General features: G+C 44.6%; 1 protein-coding gene across 2 annotated transcripts; it reads left to right on the forward strand.

Annotated features, from left to right (window-relative positions):
* Positions 1-266: 266 nt before the first annotated feature.
* Positions 267-21,942, forward strand: kat2a (K(lysine) acetyltransferase 2A). 2 transcript variants are annotated; one of them, XM_063185021.1, is made up of 18 exons: positions 267-571; positions 1,285-1,408; positions 1,781-1,926; positions 4,470-4,559; positions 4,675-4,856; positions 5,372-5,563; positions 7,288-7,394; positions 7,714-7,824; positions 8,689-8,825; positions 9,182-9,387; positions 11,616-11,742; positions 12,255-12,365; positions 14,931-15,074; positions 15,773-15,887; positions 16,085-16,118; positions 16,668-16,731; positions 17,530-17,614; positions 18,358-21,942. In XM_063185021.1, exons 1-18 carry the CDS (start codon positions 347-349, stop codon positions 18,549-18,551), a joined length of 2,394 nt encoding a protein of 797 aa, XP_063041091.1. In that variant the 5' UTR covers positions 267-346; the 3' UTR covers positions 18,552-21,942. The 2 variants fall into 2 exon arrangements, with proteins under 2 accessions (XP_063041091.1, XP_063041096.1); XM_063185026.1 differs by having other exon boundaries at positions 16,088-16,118.
* The last annotated feature ends 816 nt before the right edge of the window (positions 21,943-22,758 follow it).

Genomic DNA, 22,758 nt, shown 5'->3' on the forward strand with positions numbered 1-22,758 from the left:
GTGTTGCTTTTGAGTGGCATCTAGCACACACTCCAGGCTGTTAAATTGATTTTGATTGTTCTTGATTTATTATAATAATTTGTGTATAATTTGTTTATACTAATGTGTATTATTTCCTGCCCTACTGTAGGCCTACATACATCAGTTTTATGTCCCATTAGAAGAATTTACCTGATGTAGTTCTAGAACTACCGGTACTACAAATCCCAGAGAGGGAGGAGACAATGCGCATGTGGCGTGACGTCACGTGCCAGTGTAGAGTCGCGATCTGAACGTAGCATTAGCATCAATAAACTTAACAAAACAAGGAGGGAAGTGTGGCTGATTGTGGGAGCTAGGCGCTGTTATGGCGGAGCCGGCGTCTCAGGCCTCCACCCAAGCCCGGCTACAGCAAGCACAACCCAGTGGGACGTCTGGGTCGAACGCGAACTCGGGCTCTGCGTCTGGGAACAGTGATCCAGCCAGGCCGGGTCTCAGTCAGCAACAGTGGGCCAGTCAAAAGAAGGCACAAGTCCGTGCTTTTCCGAGAGCCAAAAAGCTTGAAAAACTGGGAGTGTTCTCCGCTTGCAAGGTACAAGGAATGGCCAAATTAAGGCTTGTTCTGAATTTACGTATATTGTTCAGGTTCATTCGTGTTTTGGGCTATGCACCAAACGTGAATTTCGTTTGAATGCAGAACGCGCACGGTTCCCGACATGTATTTAGCAAGCAACTAGCATTAGCTACAAATCAGTCAGTCGTGCTAGCTTTTACAATACATACAATTAGACGACCAACACCATACCCTACTAGCTGTGTGACCGATTATTAGCTAACTAACATTACTTGCCAGACCAAAACATTGCCCCCCAAAGCTCCTGTCAGTTAGTGGGCAATGAATGGGCTTCACAGACCGTAGCTCCTGTGGGCAGTAGGACTATCTGGCAGAGGTAGCCAAATGGTTGGACAAGAAGCTGAATGATGGCTCGATTTTTGGAATTAATTGTCTAATATGAAATTTCTTCATCACCATGACAAAAAGGTTCATGTGCAATATGTTGTATTGAATAGTTTGATGGTGCATGTATACTTACGACAACGCTGTTGTCGCCACTTGGCCAAGGATAGTTAATTCTACTGGCTTTGCAGGTACACTGTCTGTATAGATGCACCGGTATGGAAAAATACATTTTGCAATTTCCATGCAATATGCCACCCAAATAATAGCAATGCCTCCCATCACAGCTGCTCTTCAGGCTAGCTTACACATCTATGTGCCATCATGACCAATTGTATCTGCCACAGGCAAACGATGCTTGCAAGTGCAATGGATGGAAAAACCCTCACCCTCCAACCGCATCCCGGATGGACCTCCAGCAGCAGGCGGCGAGCCTCACGGAGCCCTGTCGCAGCTGCAGCCACGCCTTGGGTACTCCATCACCCTCACAGCTCACAATAGTGCCCAGTCCATAGAAGTGGCAGCCTGCCACAAAGCACTTGTCTAAAATATGAACCTCATACTTCCAGCTCATAACAATACAATAACAAACATACCGGTAACAGTTCATGTACAATTCCCACAGATGTTGGCTCATGTAATGGATTCCAGGGAAGCCTAGTAAATCATTTACTATGCATACATTTAATGATACGAAGGTTACCCAAGTGAATAGCCATAGTGCATTTTGGGTTGTCATTGGTCCAAAACCTGATGAGTGGATATAGCCAGGTACTACAGTATTTGAGCATTTCTAGCAGAGTCTAACATGAGTTTTGCTACTCCATGGTTGTGTTGGTGCAGCGGACCACGTGTCTCACCTGGAGAACGTGTCTGAGGAGGAGATGAACAGGCTGCTGGGGATGGTGGTGGACGTGGAGAACCTCTTCATGTCCGTCCACAAGGAGGAGGACACCGACACCAAGCAGGTCTACTTCTACCTCTTCAAGGTGAGCACAGAAGGGACTACACTAGGCATTTCAATCTTGTAGCCAGGATTACCCCCTATGAATACATTCCCTATTTCTCAATGTCAAGTGTATGAGCTTTGGAAGTGTGGCAGCCTTGTTAGGCACGCCCAGTGATTGGATACTCTTTGGTGAACTCTGCGGAGTATCCAATCACTGGGCATGATTATGAAGGCTGATGCACTTCGAAGGACGCACTCTAGACTTTGACAAATGCACATTGTGTAGGTCAGCTGTTCTCAACACTTTTTGAACAAACGCCCCCTTTACCTTATCAAAAGCCTGCCAACACCCCCCTTGACCTCATCTTTAGACTGCCACTGCCCCGTTAGATATTAAAATAATATAATGGATCAATGCCTCCCTTTTGCAACCCCCAGCTGCCTCTTTCTCAACACCCACAGTGCTCCCTAACGCCCCTGGGGGTTGTAGAGCCCCTGTTGAGAAAGATTTATCTAGGCTATACGTATAGTAACAACCAGTGATGCGCGGGCTGACCCGAAATCAGCGGGCGCTTGCAGTTAACTGCGGTCGACCGCAGGCACGGGTTATGAAATATTATTTTTAATGAAATTCGGGTCGGGTGCGGTCGGTCAGGTCAGGACCTTTGAAATTATACCGAATTTTAAAGTAGGCTATAGCCAATAGGCCATAGTTTACTTTAGCAGACAGGGACATTTTTTGCGAAATAGATCAAAGTTTATATGTCTGAATAACTACGATGGTGCCACCAGCTCTGCAGGAGACTTAATGAGGCTCCTGCAGCAGGTGCAACCATTGAGTGCATTTTGAAGAACACAGAGGGTGCTCTCTAAACAGTGCAGTGATGGATATAACCTACATATTTTCTTATACAATTGTAATGGTTTCGCAGTCATGTGTTGCTTACAGAGTTTGTTTTCATTTCCTGTGTCGTACCACGACTACGAGACAATCCACTTGACGGCTGGCTCCGTCTGCTCACCAACCTACATATTAATTTCCTCCACAGCGAGGGATTCGAGTGGCTATATGCCTATATTGTCGAAATAGAACAGGCAACTATAGACTATACAATGTCCAAATTATTAACCTATTCCCTTTGAGTGCAGTGCTCATTTGAGTAATTTAGCCTACAGTGGAAAAACAATGCCCTCGTCACTTAAAAGAAATAAATAGGCTAATAAATAGCCTAAATAATAAAATGGCATTGTATGAAGATCAAACTTGGTAGTCTGGGTAACAGACAAACACATTATGATCGAAATGCTCATATTAGAAAAGAATAATTTGTGAGAAAATGTTATCTATTCAACATAGGCTACTTTTTGTTGGACAGGGCATGTCGCGTTATAGCATCGTGAGTGCAACTGTCAATCAGTTGAGAAGGGCTCTGCAGCCTACGTGATCATGAATGGATCTTTACATTGCAGTCATCTAAGATTACGAGAGTTCACGCTTTGTGTGGGCTAAATGATCATTTGCGCTAGAAAGACAAGCGTTGCCTATAGTGGCACCAGGCAGCGCAGGTTGCGTTTGTGGTTTGTGTGACGCGATTATCTTTCCCAAACTCCCAAATTAACCGCTTGGTCTCTGGTGAAGGAGGGGGTGGCCTTGGCACCCTGTCCCTCAACTTCGGGATAGGAAAAGGCGAAACCAATTTCAGTTCAGGAAAAGGACAGAGCAGAGGAGTAGCTTACCAAACCAAAAGAAGATAAAGTGTTCTAGGCTACATTGCCAGTATGGTGGTTTTCATAGCCTACCTGGTCCCTATCAACCATTTAAGCCAGTGGTTCCCAACCTTTTTCTTCAGGGACCCATGTTTTTACTATTGTAAGCTTTGGTGACCCAGCGCCCGCATGAGAGGAAGTCACTTGATACGCTCTGTCTCCTCCAAAAACTCATTTTAGTCATCATTTTATTCCTCAATTCGTCTTTGTTCAAAAACAGAATAAATGTGTAATGCACTTAAATGTTGTTGCTTCTATGCATTTGTCATTTATTCAACATGGGCTACATATGGTATTAAAATGAAACCCCTTAAAACTCAAGAGGGCTTCGCGACCCCCCGTGGATCTTTGGCGACCCATAGGTTGGGTCCCGACCCATAGGTTGGGAACCACTGATTTAAGCGAACTTAGACCAGCAGCTCAGTATTTTCTGTGATGTGAAGTGTACCCAGACCCCTTGGACTGTGTACTGAGTGAACTGAGCCCTTTATTGACGTGATTGTGCGTTGCCAATGGTGTTCATAAGACGCACGGCTAGCTACTATTTTCAAAGGCGGGTTGGGAAGCGGGCCGGGTCAATATTTTTCATGAATATTTCTTGCGGGCAGGGCAAGCGGGAGGACTAGGGGAAAAAGCGGTCGGTTGTGTCTTGTTTTTTCGTCGGCCCGCGCATCACTGGTAACAACATTGTCATGACAGCTGGCTATTTGTCTATCTGTTGAAGATAGTCTATGGTCTGCACTGCAGCAATAAATGCTGAGTAGATAAAGATGTTTTGGCTGCATTAAGGAGCATGATCTTTTTTTTGTTTTTCAGCTATTGAGGAAGTGCATTCTTCAAATGGGGAAACCCATAGTAGAGAGCTCGCTTGGAAGCCCCCCTTTTGAGAAGCCCAACATTGAGCAGGTTTGTGTTGTCTTATCTCCTCTGCCTTCATTTTTTCTTGTTGTTTTTTTTTTTTTAATGCTGCTTAGTGTTTAACTGCATATTTTCCACCTTGTCCATGTCTCTCTTCCCACAGGGAGTGTTGAACTTCGTTCAGTACAAGTTCAGTCACCTGCCCCCCAAAGAACGGCAGACCATGTTCGAGCTGAGCAAGATGTTCTTGCTCTGCTTAAACTACTGGAAGCTCGAGACGCCGTCACAGTTTCGGCAACGCGCCCAGAAAGATGATGGCTCAGCGTATAAAGTGGACTACACCAGGTGCATCTTTGTGTTTGTATTTGTTTTTGTGTTTGTTAGCACGTGGATGTTGTCATCACTCAGACCCAGATTGTTCTAATAATAGTTTTTGGCGTCATTGGCAGGGTCCCGCTTGTCTAGCTGACAAGTTAATCTCACAAGCTTCACAGCTGTAGTTATTTTTAGGCCATCATGTGAAACGTGAATCAGGGACTGTTCTCTTCATATAGACTTTGAAAACAAAACAAGAGGAATGCATCATGTTGTCATATATTTCTTCAACATAGTGTAGCCCATGAGGCATAGGATTTTTGAGTTTGTCTGCCATATTTTATATATTTGAGATCAAATGTGTTTCGATGTTATTTCTTCTATCGTGCAAGGTACATTAATCGCTAGGATTTGTTTTTGCTCTGATCACTGGTCCATGTTGAAGTTCTTGCATTGCAAAAAAAGTTGTTGTTAATCCAACTCTGAAATGGATATTTGTCTGTGACTGTGTTTGTATGTGTGTGTGCGTTAACTTGTTTTTCCAGGTGGCTGTGTTACTGCCATGTCCCTCAGAGTAACGACAGCCTGCCGCGGTACGAGACCACGCAGGTGTTTGGCCGCAGCCTCCTCAAGTCCATCTTCACCGTCACGCGCCGGCAGCTGCTGGAGAAGTTCCGAATGGAGAAGGACAAGCTGCCCCCAGAGAAACGCACCCTCATCCTCACACACTTCCCCAAGTAAGGGCAGATACACCCTCATCCTCACACACTTCCCCAAGTAAAGACAGATACACCCTCATCCTCACACACTTCCCCAAGTAAGGAGCAAGACGCACCCTCATCCTCACACACTTCCCCAAGTAAGGCAGTTACACCCTCATCCTCACACACTTCCCCAAGTAAGGAGATGTACACCCTCATCCTCACACACTTCCCCAAGTAAGGAGCAAGACGCACCCTCATCCTCACACACTTCCCCAAGTAAGGCAGTTACACCCTCATCCTCACACACTTCCCCAAGTAAGGCAGTTACACCCTCATCCTCACACACTTCCCCAAGTAAGGAGATGTACACCCTCATCCTCACACACTTCCCCAAGTAAGGACAGATACACCCTCATCCTCACACACTTCCCCAAGTAAGAACAGATACACCCTCATCCTCACACACTTCCCCAAGTAAGGAGCAAGACGCACCCTCATCCTCACACACTTCCCCAAGTAAGGAGCAAGACGCACCCTCATCCTCACACACTTCCCCAAGTAAGGGCAGATACACCCTCATCCTCACACACTTCCCCAAGTAAGGACAGATACACCCTCATCCTCACACACTTCCCCAAGTAAGGATAGATACACCCTCATCCTCACACACTTCCCCAAGTAAGGAGCAAGACGCACCCTCATCCTCACACACTTCCCCAAGTAAGGACAGATACACCCTCATCCTCACACACTTCCCCCAGAGAAACGCACCCTCATCCTCACACACTTCCCCAAGTAAAGACAGATACACCCTCATCCTCACACACTTCCCCAAGTAAGGAGCAAGACGCACCCTCATCCTCACACACTTCCCCAAGTAAGGGCAGATACACCCTCATCCTCACACACTTCCCCAAGTAAGGACGGATACACCCTCATCCTCACACACTTCCCCAAGTAAGGAGATGTACACTGTCATCCTTACACACTTCCCCAAGTAAGGGCAGATACACCCTCATCCTCACACACTTCCCCAAGTAAGGACGGATACACCCTCATCCTCACACACTTCCCCAAGTAAGGACGGATACACCCTCATCCTCACACACTTCCCCAAGTAAGGAGATGTACACTGTCATCCTTACACACTTCCCCAAGTAAGGAGCAAGACGCATCCTCATCCTCACACACTTCCTCACGTAAGAACAGATACACTCTCATCCTCACACACTTCCCCAAGTAAGGACAGATACACACCCTCATCCTATGTAAGGAGAAAAACCCTCTCATCGTCGCACCCTTTCATCGTCGCACCCTCTCATCGTCGCACACGCTCATCGTCACGCGCTCTCATCTTCGAACACTTCCCCCAAGTAAAGAGAGAATCACACAATTTTTTTTGTCACACATCCTTCTCGTCACGCACTTACATCCTCACCCATTTTCCCAAGCAAGGAGCAAAACGCTCTGACCCTCACAGACTTCTCCACCACATAGGGAACAAAATGCACTCACCACACACTGCCCCAAAATAAGTCCTATACATTGGCATTTTGGCCTTTATTTCTGATAGGACAGTGAAGATCGATAGGAAGTGAGTGTGTAGGGAGAGATGGGGTGTGGTTGGGAAATGACCCAGTCTGGATTCAAACCTGGGCACCCCTGGGCATGCAAGCCCATATGTGGGGGGGCATGGCCCGCTGCGGCACAGCACCTCCCAAGAAATGAGATTCTAAGCAATGTTTTTTGTCTTGTAGGTTCTTGTCGATGCTGGAGGAGGAGATCTATGGGGAGAACTCTCCCATTTGGGAGGCGGACTTCACCATGCCTGCAGCGGAGGGCTCCCAACTGGGACACGCGACTGGTGAGGCGCTCATTACTTCTAGATCGATGGATAGTATGGTGCAGCAAACACTCCCAACTTTTAAAACATTTACTGCTCTTTGTTGCTTTGCACAAACCTAACCTAAATTATAGCAAATTTTGGAGTAAAGGGTGGCACAATAGGCTAGGTATTTTCAATTACAATAAATAGGCCTTTGAAGGAATAGTCTAGTTACCACTGACTACAGTGAAAATTAATGTTTACATACAGTAAACCGAGAAGAGGCAGATAGCTTGCTCTCCATCCTCTGTGTCTGTATGGATGTGTGATTGTATTGATGTTTGTGCGTTATCTGCAGTGTTAAGTCCTGGCGCTGTCTCGGGGTCCCCATCCTTCAACAAGAGCATGAGCAGCGGAGCCTCTTCCCTTGGCAGTGGGCTAGACTCCGCTGTAACTGAGCCAATCACAGGTACTGATTTCAGAATTTCTTCTATGATGCCTAAGCTGCTGGTTACACGTATGTGGATGGTTTTAATCGTATACATTGTTTTCTCCGCTTACATAGAAACACGCCATGTGGATAAAAATAAAAACACCATTGTGATGGGTGTGTTCTAGCCCCCTGAAAGGGATATTTTTAAACCAGGTTTTTGAATGGAGATTTCTAAAACTGAAAACAAGGCCAAAAACTTATTTTTTTCTTCATTTTTTCTTCATTTTTTTCTTTCCCAAAATGTCCATATACTCATGTTTCCCATTTACAAATGTTTCTTTTTTCACGGATATTTACCACTACCATCAAATTCTAAGTATTCATTATGATTGGGAAAATTGCACTTTTCATACATGAAAAAAATATTATCCATTGTCTACCATTTTGACATTTTTAGCTGCAAAACTTACTGTACTTTGGTCATATTAATGAATATTAGTTTATTACTTATTAGTACCTATTAATGAAAAGATCAAATTTGTCAATGAGCAACACAGGTTCAATGAGCAGCATAGTTGCAATACCTACTCTGACCACCATCCTACATAGTGCACCTTTAATTTGGGGGTCAATAAAGTAATTATACTACCCTATCATCATCATCATCAGAGGTTGCAAGCCTCAGAGGTTTTGAATACAGTGAAGTGAAAGTGGAAGCGAATACCTTTTGACAGCTAATCATTGTCCATCTAAACATTATATGTTTTTTTGTCTTTTCTACCGAAATAGCTTATTTGTGGTTGCTCACTCTCCTCCCTTCTCTCTCTCTCTCTCCATCTCCATCATGGCTCCTTTCCTCCCTCCCTCGCTCCGCATCCATCGTGGTGGTTGATGGTGCAGGTGAGAAGCGTAAGCTGCCGGAGGCGTTGACCCTTGAGGATGCCAAGCGTATCCGGGTGATGGGGGACATCCCCATGGAGCTGGTCAACGAGGTCATGATGACCATCACCGACCCTGCCGCCATGCTGGGACCAGAGGTAGGGAACACNCACACACACACACACANACACACACACACACACACACACACGCACGCACGCACGCACGCACACACAGGCTGGTGTTTCAAAATGCTGTGCACTATAGCTATTCTTAAATACCGTAAATAAAATGAACTTGGTATTTTTCACAAGTGACCTACAAGTTGCTCATCATAGTTACAGTGATGCACCCCGTGTCATTTGTGTTGTTTATGTTAGTTTAAACATCAAAATGAGAGAGACATTTCATGATTTATTTTAACATTAATGTATGGAGGGCTACAACATGGGTAACGAAAAGCATATTTGTACAATGTTTTTCTTTAATCTTGTCTGTCCATCTCGGTCTCCAGACCAGCCTGCTGTCGGCCAACGCGGCGCGTGACGAGACGGCGCGGCTGGAGGAGCGGCGCGGCATCATCGAGTTCCACGTGATCGGCAACTCGCTCACGCAGAAGTCCAGCAAGATCCTCATGTGGTTGGTGGGCCTGCAGAACGTCTTCTCGCACCAGCTGCCCCGCATGCCCAAAGAGTACATCACGCGCCTCGTCTTCGACCTGTGAGTCCCAAGGCCTTTACCCCTTCACCACCTTCATCATCACCTTGGACCTCTCGCACTCAGCCAATGAATCCATTATGGCCTTGGTCTCCAAACAAAGGCCCGGGGGACAAATCCGGTCCGGGCATGGTAAACATTTGGCCCGCCATGAGGTCAGATCAAATGAAAACATAAATGTGTGTGATTTTCAATCACTAAAACTTCAGTGGGTCATATCTCTCCAAAGCACTCACAGAGAGATAGATCAGATCTTGTGCTAACAGTCATTGACAAGAAGGGAAAACGGAAAAGCGAAAATCTGTTCTCTGTCCAGACCTCTATATTGTTTCGCATTGGGTTGGGGCGTTGGTTTGGCACGCAGCCTTACTTGCTCTACATAATTTGGCCCTTGGAGAAAAATAATTGGAGACCATTGCATCATGGTTTTGGTGCGCCATGTTGGTTACTGACTAATTGACCCACTCACTGCTCATTCATTTCACATTTAAAGGGCAGATTTTCCCTAGTTGGTATGAGATTAATTGAAATTATGTGTGCACCAAATCAAATGGACAGATGACAGTGGACAGGTGATGGATGTTGTCTGCCAGCTTAACTCTAATTAACACACTCTGTGAAATGCGGTCATAGGAAGCTTGGAGAGGATGTGACCATCAGACCATTTTCTGGTTACTTTTCTGCTGCACACTATGTGTATGCTGCATGGCAAGGATGTTGCTGTCGGCTGCATACCAAACTCTTAACTAGTAGTGTGAAGGTGTCCTTTGAGTCAGTAGAATTGTCAGTATAGGCATTCAGCCTTCCTCCCCCATGCTTCCTGTAACACACACACACACACACAAGCTCCCACACTCATTCAGACTAGGAGAGGTTGCCATGGCAACTGTTCTCCCGTGTGTATGGTGGCGTAGTGCGGCTGCATGACCTGCAGTGAGGTTCAGAGCTGCTCTGGCAGCTGGCTGAAGAAGCGGCAATTAAGCCAAAGGTCACACTAGACTAGGGCGACTACTGCAGGGCAGAGGGAGGCTTTATACCCTTACAGTCCCAGCTGGGTTCCTAAATCACTAATCACCAAGCAGCACTAAGTGTGCATTAGTCATGGTGCGGTGAAAGGTCTGTAGTGTAGATGCAGTGAAATGCACGTAAACATTGCTCTTCATAACCAAGTAAGTAAGACACAAGTTAGAATGTGGTATGTTCCCTAAATACATCACGATCGCACCGTCGTGCAAGACACGTTTTTGTACGGAGAAATGTGGCGCACTTCCCATTAATCTGTCATGAACATGACTTTTAATTCTGTTGGCCCTGGAACCCACTTGGGATAGGGTTGTCTGTCCTTTTTGACTTATTGCAGCAGTTTTCAAAGTGGGGGCCGGGGACCCCTGGGAGGGGGGTGCTAGGGGGGGCCGCGGCAGGTTGTCAGGAAAGGTTAAATAAATAATTGGATAAATTGAATAACTAAAATAAGGCCAAAATAACTCAAACAATACCATACTTCAGAAAAAATGTTGTGTGCATGCACGGCCTCTAAGGGGGACCTTAGGGGGACCAGAATCTACCACTATATGGGGTAGCATGTCATGGTAAAGTTTGGCAATCCCTGGCTTAGTGTATTTTATATGCTGCTGTCTTGGCCAGACGAGACATTCTGTGAGAATCGCTATTAGGAAGGAACCAGAGCCCAGGTGGTGATGGCTGTGTGTGGGCATATTATATTGTGATGCAGTGACTGAGGTGTGTGGGGGTGTTATGTTATTCAGCATTGCCCTTTGCTGTTTTCACGGACGTGAACAAGTGATAGTTGTGCGGGTATCATATGATGATGGAGGTCAGGTGTGTGGGTGTATGTTTTTCTTTTTCTTTTTTTTTTTCTTTTTTTTTAGATTTTTTATGGGCTTTTTGGGCCTTTATTTCGGATAGGACAGTGAAGGTGCGACAGGAAGTGAGTGTGGAGAGAGATGGGGCAGGGTTGGGAAATGACCCCGTCCGGACTCGAACCGGGGTCCCCGTGGGCATGCAAGCCCAAGTGTGGGGGGCTTAGCGCGCTGCGCCAAAGCGCCCCCCTGGGGGTGTATGTTTTTCAGCGTTGCCCTGTGTGTGTTTTCTCCATGCGTTTATGCTTCCGCATATTCCCCACTCAGGGATTCACATGATGATGGAGGTCAGGTGTGTGGGTGTATGTTTTTCAGCCTTGCCCTGTGTGTTTTCTCCATGCGTTTATGCAGCAAGCACAAGACACTGGCCCTGATCAAGGACGGCCGCGTGATCGGAGGGATCTGCTTCCGCATGTTCCCCACTCAGGGATTCACAGAGATCGTCTTCTGTGCCGTGACCTCCAACGAGCAGGTCAAGGTGAGGTGGACACGTGCAAACGCGCATTTGCACATGCACACACGCATCCATAAACATATAAACACGTGTATGCACTTGTGAACACTTGCACACACACACACACACACGTACATGCACTGAGACGTGCACACAGATGGACATACATTTATGTGAGTCACACACACATCGGTTTCATGACACACGCATGGAAAGACATGCAGACTTGTGTACACAGACACACACACACACACACACACACACACACACACACACACACACACACACACACACACTAAGGGAAATCCTAACATAAGGGGCGTTCACCTAACATCACATGGATGCCGGAAAAGTATTGGCTTGATGTATCTTCCTCTAATAGAAGATGTTTGGGAGTACCACAAGCACGGCACGACTTCCTCACCTGCTCCCCCTTTGCACCTCCAAAACACCTCCCTGCACCTCCTCACTACTCTCTCTCTCTCCCTACTCTCTCTCTCTCGGTCTCTCTCTCTCCTCTCTCTCTTCTCCTGCAGGGCTATGGCACCCACCTGATGAACCACCTGAAGGAGTACCACATCAAGCACAGCATCCTATACTTCCTCACCTACGCAGACGAGTACGCCATCGGTTACTTCAAGAAGCAGGTGAGTCTGACCTCTCCCCAGAGCCGTGACGAGAACTCGGTACATGTACAGTGAGGAGAATAAGTATTTGATCCCTTGTTGATTTTGATGGTTTGTCCACTAATAAAGACATGATCAGTCTATAATATTAATGATAAAATGTATTTTAATATGGAGAGACAGAATATCAAAAAGAAAATCCAGAAAATAACTTTGAAGAATATATTTTAATTGATTTGTATTCCATTGAGGAAAATAAGTATTTGACCCCTCTAGTCAAAGAAGACAAAATACTTGGTGGCAAAGCCCTTGTTTTCTTGTACAGAGGTCAGATGTTTCTTTCAGTTTATGACAATGTTTGTGGATATATTAGAAGGGATTTTTGTCCCTTTTTCTTTGCAGATCATCTCTAAATCATTTAAGTTGTATGACTCAAGCTTGGCAAATGGGAGCTTCTGTTCCCTCCATAGGATTATTATAGGGTTAATGTTTGGAAACTGTCTAGGCCACTTCATGACCTTAATGTGCTTCTGCTTGAGCTACTCCTTTGTTGCTTGGGCTGTATGTTATGGATTATTATCATATTGGGAGGCCAATCCATGACCCACCTTCAGTCTAGTGGTGGTGGGAAAGAGGTTGGCATGCAGCATTGTACGTTTACATGTTTCCCTCCATCCATTTCTTGACGATGTGAAGTTGTCCTGTGTCTTGGCCAGACAAACAACCTCAAAACATAATGATACCACTTTCATGTGTGATGTTGGAGAAGGTGTTGTTCTTGGGATCATAGGCAGCATTTCACTTCCTCAAAACACATCGAGTTGTGTTAATGCCAAACCGTTTGATTTTGGTGTCATCTGATTCCAGCACCTCCCAATCATATCCTCAATCAGTCTGATATTCCTTGGCGAACCTGAGGTGAGCCTGAACAGGTTCTTTCTGAACCAGGGGTACCTTATGTGCACTGCAGGATTTTTGATTGAGGTCCCAGCTGCCTTGAGATCATTTCCTAGCTCTTCCCATACAGTTTTAGCATGCTTTATCTCTGTCTTTCTGGTTATTGAATCCCCGCAAGGTCAGATCTTGTATGGAACCACAGACAGGCCTAAGATTGATGATTGATGATCATTTCGTATGTCCTATAAAATTTGGAAGAAATGCACCAACAGTTTGCTCCTTAATATCCAGGAGCCCATTTCAGCCTTGTTGAATTCTAAAATCTTGTCCCTGACATCCTTTGACAGCTTTTTGGTCTTTCCCATGTTGGCGAGTTTAGTTTGATTGATTGGCTGATACTATGGACTGATTCTGCAGATTTAATGTGTCTTTTGTGCAGGTTACTATTAACAGGTGTGTTCAATTCAGATAACAAGTTGATTGGAAATGCCATTTGATCTGCGGGATCAGAACTGTTAATGGTTGGCAGGGGATCAAATACTTATTTCCCTCAATGAAATAGAAATAAATTAATATATATTCTTTAGAGTTACTTTCTGGATTTTCTTTTTGATATTATGTCTCTCCATATTAGAATACACTTTATCATAAACATTAAAGACTGTTCATGTATTTTATTAGTGGGCAAACCAACAAAATCAACGAGGGATCAAATACTCATTGTCCTCACTGTATATGTATACCGCATTGTCATAGATATCCACACTAGATGCCGTGTTCACCCCTTTTGGCTTGGCCCAACCCTGCGCCCCGCCGTCTTAGCATAGGTATAGGTATATTTCTCATAGATGTTATCGCCACCTAGAGGGTAATGTGCATATTGACTTGTCACCAATCGATGGCAGCAACATGGTGGGTAAACATGGCGCCGATCTGACTTCAGCCATTTGTTCCAATACAAGGGAGTGGTCAAGGCGATATCTAGTGTTCATATCTATGTGCCGTTATAGAGCTTGAAAGTCCCGCCCCTTAGTTCCACATTTCACGGGACCTAAGCTGACCATCTAACAACTTGGTAGCGAGTAAATATCTTCTGATTTCAGACATTATATGCGCTGGGCTACAAATATGCTGTTTAAGAGGCTAGATGGATTATTCATGCAGACGTGTCAATATTTTGTCCCGAGGCCGTCGACATGAAAAATGTGAAGAAATACACCGTTCTAAAAAGTTTGGAGGTTCGTACGAAAAATTTAACAAAAATATCAGAAACAACATATGTGGAGCTCGTGGCACAACTCGAAGGGGATTGATATATCATTTTAATACCGCCATTGGATTACATGCTACGATTTTTGGCTGAAAACACCGTTGAGGTCCCTTGAAATCGGGGGAAGTGACGTCATTTTCAAGCTCTATGTCTGACCCCTCACAGGAAGTGATCCCAAAGCTTGCCTCTTACTTTCTCATTTTTCACAGTGTAGTCATAAGTCATTTTGGTTGGTTCATAAGTTTTGGTTTACAGTAACTATTTCTTCTTATCATGCACCTGATTATACACCAGATCTTCCTTGTGCTTTGTAATGCTCAGCAAATAGATTTTTATATACCTGAAAGTTAGAAAACAATTTGATTTTCAGAAGCTTGTGTGTGTCTCGTCTCTTTGTGCCATGCTCCCCCCTCCACCAGGGTTTTTCCAAAGACATCAAAGTGCCCAAGAGCCGTTACCTTGGTTACATCAAGGACTACGAGGGCGCCACTCTGATGGAGTGCGAGCTCAATCCCAGAATCCCCTACACTGAGCTGTCGCACATCATCAAGAGGCAGAAAGAGGTAACACAAGTCCTGGGTGTCGAGCAATTTCGATAACACTTTATTTTAGGGATGCATCTATTAGCACTAATACATACAATGTTAATGCCTGCATAAGTAACTTGTAAGGCATGTACTAAGCAAACGCTAAGGCCTACTAGGTCCTTACTAAGGTTAAATTGGTAATAAATCCCTTATTGTGCATGAACAAGACATTTGCGAATACATGCCTAACAAATGTTTGATTTTGCTTTGTACATGCCTTACAAGTTACTTATACAGGCACATTGTATGTATTAGTGCTAATAGATGTATCCTTAAAATAAAGTGTTACCGCAATTTCTGTATTTAATGCTGATTGTCATTTATTTAACTCATTCATTCTCATTCTCTTGCTATATTAAGCAGGACAATCTGCCAGTCTATGAGCACACGATTTTCTTGAGCACAAGATTTTGAGAAGAGCCTGCCTTCATAGAATACTTTCTTTTGTCACGTTAGAGCTTTTGACAAATGCTAGCACCATCAATGACCTCTAGACAGGCTCCTAGCTGGGCAAGTACAGTACACATTTAGGCTTTGATATTCTGAAAATTGCACCATAAGTTTAGTTAACACTGAAGAGGAAACACTGATAATGGTAAGTGACATAAGTTGTTCACCGTGTAAAACCACAGAAATGGATGGTTGCTAACTGCGTGTGTGTTGTCATGCTGCAGATCATTAAGAAGCTGATTGAGAGGAAGCAGAGTCAGATCAGGAAGGTGTACCCAGGCCTCACCTGCTTCAAGGAGGGCGTGCGGCAGATACCCGTGGAGAGCATCCCCGGCATTAGTACGTGTGTCTGTCTCTGTGTGTGTGCGCCTGTGTGTGTGTCTGTGTGTGTGACTGTATGCATGCCCTCAATCAACAAAGGTTGTGTTTTTTCATGTGCTATTTCGTCAAGATTTGAAAATGAACGCTCTTGCGTGAATGTGTTAAGTACATGAGTGTCATTTCCACGTTTAACTATGCTCACTGCTTTTGCCCAGGAGAGACGGGATGGAAACCTGCAAAAGAAAAAGGGTGAGTATCACTTACTTCAAGATTACCGTTTTCAGTAGACCACTGGCTCGTGTCTACTTTGTCATGACTCTGGCAACTTTAGTCGTGACTAGTGTCTCTGCTTTATTCACGTTCAATTTTGACAGTGTTAACTTGAATGCTCAGGTTGCTTTCACTGGCCATTTGACAGCGCTGGAAATAAATGCCCATTAGACAAACCACCTGTAAATTTTGGATGCTGTTGTAATCAAGTTAGTGATCACCTGCACAAGAGTGTCGTCTGTCTGGTAACCCTGAGATGGCAAAAAGATGCGGACAATATCTGCGCTGACCAGTAGCCAGTATCTATGTGCTCTGTTATAAGGAGTGTTCATGGAAATGATACTAGGAAATGTGTTTAAATTTCAATTAAATTTAATTAAATTTGTGTTTAAAATTTATAAAAAGCATTTTGACATACAGTAGTGTCCTATGTGAATCAAAATGTTGGTCTTTTGGAAGCTGTACAGTCTTCCTTATGTTCATTAAGATCTGATGCTACTGCTGTTACATGAACCTTTGTTCCTGCAGAAAGGAGCTGAAAGACCCAGACCTGCTTTACAACATGCTGAAGAATCTCCTTGCCCAGATAAAGGTAATTAATATCCTGTGTATCGTAGTCGTCTATAAGACTTTGACTGCCTGACTTTGGACACTAGACATAGTTCTTAAAATTTGTCTGACCAGTTCAATGACATGAAATGTCTTTGAACCATTGTTTGTGGTAGTTTTTTGGTGTGTCGATAATGTTGCCTTCAAACAGTGGAACATTGGAAAGTTCTTTAAAAGCCGGAACTCCACAGTACCCCTGTTGACTGGAAATAACAAACAAGCAAATGCTATACTCTCAATCAAATTTTCATGTGCATGCATCATTCTCTTTAAAGGTACACTGTACAGGAAATGGTCAAAAATGGTACTGCAACTACGCTGCTCATTGAAACTGGGCTGCCTATTGCCAAATTTGATCTTTACATGAAAGTTTACTAAGTAATAAACAAATGTGATCTAGTAAGATCCAAGTACAGTAATTTTTGCAGCTAAAAATGGCTATTTTTGGATATTCAAAATGGCGGACCATGGAGAAGATCCCCCTTTTCATGTATGAAAAGTGCAATTTTTCCAGTCATAATGAATACTTAGAATTTTATGGTGGTGGTCAGTATTCATGAAAAAGGCAACATTAGTGAATGGGCAGCATGAATTCTGGAAATAAATAACTAAAAATCTCACACATTGTCCCTTTAATGCATTGAAAATGCAGCCTTCTAAACTGTGGACCCAATTACGAACTTGCCATTCAAGGGTTTTTTTTTCTTGGTAGAGACTTTGTAAAGAGACGTCTATCAAAAGAAAAAATGGTTTGCAATGTGTGCTTGTGTGTGTGTGACAGACACATCCCGACGCTTGGCCCTTCATGGAACCAGTCAAGAAGTCGGAGGCACCTGACTACTATGAGATAATCCGCTTTCCCATTGGTGAGCATGACAAACCGGGAATAAATTCATTCTGTAAAGAAATTGTATCTGTGTACACGATCTGAATATTATGTGTGCATGTGTGCATTTGTGTTTGCGTTTGGGTGTTTGTGTGGTGCATAAAGCATGGTCCTGATTCTCTTACTCTGGGCCCTCACCTCCACCTTATCTCCTGTCTCCCCTCTTCTCCTCTCCTGCCTCCCCTTCTCTCCCCTCCTCTGCTCTGCCTCCTCTCTTCTCCGCTCCTCTCCTGCCTCCCCTTCTCTCCCCTCCTCTACTCTGCCTCCTCTCTTTTCCTCTCCTCTCCTGCCTCTCCTTCTCTCCTCTCCTTTTCCCTCCCCTCCTGTCCTCTCCTGCTTCCTCTCCCCTCCTCTGCCTCACCTCCTCGCCTCGCCTTGCCCCCTCTCCTCTGCCTCGCCTCGTTTCGCCTCACCTCCTCTCCTCTCCTCTGCCTCATCTCCCTTCCTCTGCTTCCTCTCCTCTGCTCTGATTCCCCTCTCCTCTCTCCTCTCCTCTCCTCTCCTCTCCCCTCCTCTCCTCTCCCCTCCTCTCCTCTGCTCTGATTCCCCTCCCCTCTCCTCTCCTCTCCTCTCCTCTGCTCTGATCCTCTCCCCTCCTCTCCACTGCTTCCTCTCCTCTCCTCTGCTCTGATTCCCCTCTCCTCTCTCCTCTCCTCTCCTCTCCTCTCCTCTCCTCTCCTCTCCCCTCCTCTCCTCTGCTTCTTCTCCTCCCCTCTGCTGTAGACTTGAAGACGATGACGGAGCGCCTGAAGAATCGCTACTACGTGACCAAGAAGCTCTTCATCGCCGACCTGCAGCGCGTCATCACCAACTGCCGCGAGTACAACCCCCCCGACAGCGAGTACTGCCGCTGCGCCAACACGCTGGAGAAGTTCTTCTACTTCAAGCTCAAGGAGGGCGGCCTCATTGACAAATGAGGCGCTAGCGTGAGCCGCAAGAGGCGGGACAGGGCTGGGTTATTGGGGGTGTTCTGGGCTGCCATTGGAGGGCAGGAAGAAGAGCAACCTCATTGACCAATGAGGTGACACCGGAAGTCCAAAAGGCTGCATTGTTTTCTGGTTTGGTTGGGTTGGTGGGAGGGATTTGGGGTACATGGTCAAATGACGCCTTAAGCCCAGGCATAGATATAGAACATTACGATGACTCTCTCAGTCTTTTGGAGTGCGTTAACACTGTGCACCGCCATCATGTTACGGGGATCCTTTTTCCCAGTATCAGCAAAGATGTTGTATTACCGCCCCCTACAGGATGTTGGTGCATCAACGTTCATGCCCTTCCAAAGATGGCAGCGTCATGGACTAACGTATGTGCTCCAATAGATGGCGGGCAGTTGTCAAATCGACATCCACTGTTCCGTATCTATGAAGCCCAGGGCGGTCTGGGCTTCTCTGGGCTCTCATTGGCTGAGTGGGTGAGCAGGCAGGAGAAATTTTGGGTTCGTCAAAAAATGAAATGGGGGCATGAGGCCATTGGGTTGGGGGATTTTACTGGTCTGGCATTGGCTGGGTGAGAGCAGATGGGAGGAGTCGTCCATCGTTTGCTGTTAGAGGGACCACTACTACTGATGCTACTACTACACACAGTGCAGCACAAGCAGAAGTATTCACCAACACAACACCATAACACACCACTTCACCCACCAGATGGCAACTGATATTCTTCAGATCATACACACACACACACCCACTTTAGATGGTGCACGCACGAGCTCAACATAGTTCATATAGACTTGTTTACATTTGCCTATTTAAACAAATGTATATCTGGGCATATATTTCTGTGTGAAGTCTGGGTATGTGCTTGGCAAGATGCAGAGAACCTGTCTAGTACTAATGTCAACAATGGACAGGTATTGCCTGTGTGTACACGTGTGCGTGTACCTATACAGGTTTCATGTTATGCCACTTGATATATTGAGAGAGAGTGTGCGTGTGTGTGTTTATTTCTTTTCTGTGACAGTTTTGAACTCCTTATGGGAGTAGAGTGGTCAGCCACGGCAGGAAAAAGACGTTTGCTCCTTACATCACTGTTTCGAGACCTCTTGTACGTCTTGTGTACAACATACTCACTCAACCCCATCAGCTATACACACTATACACACAAACACACGTTACACACTGGTTGTTAGGTTATCAGGTCATTTCTTTACGCTTCATGCATCATCCTCATCAGCATTATAATATGTGTCATATGCAAACGAAAGGTTTTGCATGCCACTATTAGCTTCTGTCGTCTAGTTTCGTTTCTGAGGTTGTCACTTAAAACACTGGACTTTGGGGGAGATGGTGCCATATTAACCAGAACAGGAAGAGAAGGCATTGTGTAAATGTCCTTTGTGTTGCCCACAACCCCAACGATTACGGTATTCGCACGCACCTCTTTCCTCTTTCCCTCCCTGTTAATGTCAAAAGGAGAATTCCAGCCAATTTCAACATGCGGTTCTGTTGGACACGCTACTCTTCAGTATCCACGATGTTTTAACATTTTTTAGAAGGCGTTGACTGACGCTGCATAAACTTTTGAGATGATACTAGGAGTATGTTGAGAGAGAGTTGTAAACAAATCATGCCCTTCATAAAAATGGCTGGGAGCTCCGAAAGGACATTGCAAAAAAAAAGATTCAGGTCAGGTTCTGACAAGTCATAAGTAGTGTGAGCAATACAACTAACTGCATGTTGAAATGAGCAGGAATTCTCCTTTGGAGAAGCTGCAATGCAGTTTCAAGCTGCAATGACGTTTCATCATACAGTATTACAGTGAAATCCTACTGTAATGGTTGGTTTAGGTTGGGTGTTTCTACTTTGGACTGTGCAGTGGTGTTTCTCAAAATGCAAAAACAAGGACCAAGAGTGCTTATGATATTCCTAATTATTATTATTATTATTTTTTAAATATATGTAACTTTGAAATGTTACACTTGCTTCGTTTTCTTTTCCTGTATATTTCTTTTGAACCCTTTTTTAAATGGGGTTTGAAGAATGTATTGGCTGTAACTGTGCAAACAAAAAGGTTGTTTGGAAAGTGAACGGGTGGGGTCCCTCTGGCATTACGTGTCCAACAGTACTTTTGCTTTCAGTTCCAGTATTTGGAAACTGTGTGTGGCCTAGGGTTGTTGTGTTTCTTTTCTTTAGGAGTGTCATATTTGATGAAGATGCAGCCTTTCTGCTCTTGAGCTCTTTCCGTGTCCAAATCAGTTTGACTCTAGGGTGGTCAGGTCGGTTATACTTGTAATAGACCAGTGTTTGTGAATAGTCTCACCACGTTCATAGCTTTTCACTCCGCAGATGGACCATTTTTGTTCAGAGTTCAGTCATGCACTGAAGCCCAATGTCCTCGGCCAACAGAGGCCTCAAAACAGTGTAGTTCATTCCATGTTCACTGTAGTTTAAGTTCTGTTATGGTCCCGATCACATACTGTCAGTGATGGGCAACTTAGATTAATTAGTTTACGGTCCAATGCCACATACTCCAAATTACCCGGGTGTATGTGTCCATTTCATCCAGGTGATCATATGACAAAGTAATTGTACATGTACAACTAAGTATGGAATATGTGGCTCTGGGTTTAACTAATGAATGTAGGGTGCCCATCACATACTGTAGTAGGGAGGGTGTAGGCAGTCAATTCTCCTGGATAATCTGATCCTCATGATGCCGACAGTGCAGCCTTCCCAGCGTTCCCATAAACAAGGCATTTCCCTCCCCCCTGACTCCTCAGTCTGTGCCTTGTTTGAAGCCTTCTCCCCACTTGGCTGTGTTATTGTGTAGGGATATTCCTTGTCAGGTTGGACAATGATGTTCATATTCACAATTTCTGCCAAACTAAACAAAAACAAGGCAACAAATTATATTTGGTTTTGTTTTGTGTTTTCAGTTGAGGATGCGTATTCGAATCATGGTTACCTTTTTGCTGGAGTGTTGGTGGGGAGTGTGATTCAGACGTGTTCTCTGTCTTCGGCTCTTCTGGAGTGCGTTTCTCGAAGGTGTCGTTGCTAACTAAGTTAGCAACTTACTTGGTTGCAATGCAAATTTCCCATTGGCAACCTACAAAGTTGCTAACTGGTTAGCAACGATGCTTCTGAGAAACGGGGTTCTCCTCACAGTATGCTGCATTTTTAATCTGAAAAAAAAACATGGGTTTGTTCAATTATTCCTTGTCGGTGGAAAAAATATATACTATATATAGCATCAGGAAAAGGGCAAAGAAAAAATCATTTTCCTCAATTGCATTTGAGAGATGCCTGTGAATTGCTAAGCTTGATGTACTGTACCTCTCTGTTTATTCAAATAAAAGTTTTTTTATATTAAGGGTGGACTAAGAGTGGACTTCTGCTGTATCCTAAAATGCCCTTTCTATTGTGTACATGTGAGCCATTTTGTGCTCATGCATGTGCAGACTCCAATCCAATATTTTACATTGAATGTTTGTACATACATAAGCAGGTATTTGTGATTTTTGTATTTGTCTTAAAGCTTGCAGTGTGTTGCTTCATAGACGGACAAGGGGGTTTCTAAGTTTCGCTTTCCCAGTGCAGCACTGTAATACAAGGGCCCTCTTAGGTGTCTCCTGAGCCACAACAACAAGGCCTCTTTTGGCTCCCTCCCAGCCCTGTGGGCTCACATTGAAGGTCAAAGATTACAGCCATAGCTTCTTAATGTGCACTGGTCCACCAGTGGCACACTATTAGTCACTGAAAGGACTTTACAACGACAGCACTCTGAACCTCTAGTTATACATTACAACTTGGTCATTGCATATCTGGCCATAGCAAGTTCATAAACAGGGGCCATGTCTTAACTCGTTTAAAACACTCAAGAATTATTGCCAGAAAGCAAATATAAGAGACCCTCCTCAAACATTATGACTAGTTTATTGTACTAGTGTATTGTAAATATCAGTGTATTTTACATGCCTTCATGGACAGTATTCACTATTTGACCTAAAAAGAGCAGTCATTTAGATATTTTCATTCTGAGGACCAATCTGTGTTGTATGGAGGCACATACTCACATGTACAGTATCTGTAGTCCCTCATTGGTGATTGGCCTCCTGACAAGGGGACACTATGTAAAACTATTTGAAGGGATTCGTGTAAACGTCATAAGAATGACATGACCCACCAG

Source organism: Engraulis encrasicolus, chromosome 2 (assembly GCF_034702125.1).
Source record: "Engraulis encrasicolus isolate BLACKSEA-1 chromosome 2, IST_EnEncr_1.0, whole genome shotgun sequence".
Classification (NCBI taxonomy): Eukaryota; Metazoa; Chordata; class Actinopteri; order Clupeiformes; family Engraulidae; genus Engraulis; species Engraulis encrasicolus.

What these genes read in the sequence shown, in the direction of transcription:
- kat2a (XM_063185021.1), top strand. Translation starts at nt 347, where the DNA reads ATGGCGGAGCCGGCGTCTCAGGCCTCCACCCAAGCCCGGCTACAGCAA. An exon ending in CCAACTGGGACACGCGACTG is followed by an intron (nt 7,395 to 7,713) that starts GTGAGGCGCTCA and finishes CGTTATCTGCAG; the next exon opens with TGTTAAGTCCTGGCGCTGTC. An exon ending in CCTCCAACGAGCAGGTCAAG is followed by an intron (nt 11,743 to 12,254) that starts GTGAGGTGGACA and finishes CTTCTCCTGCAG; the next exon opens with GGCTATGGCACCCACCTGAT.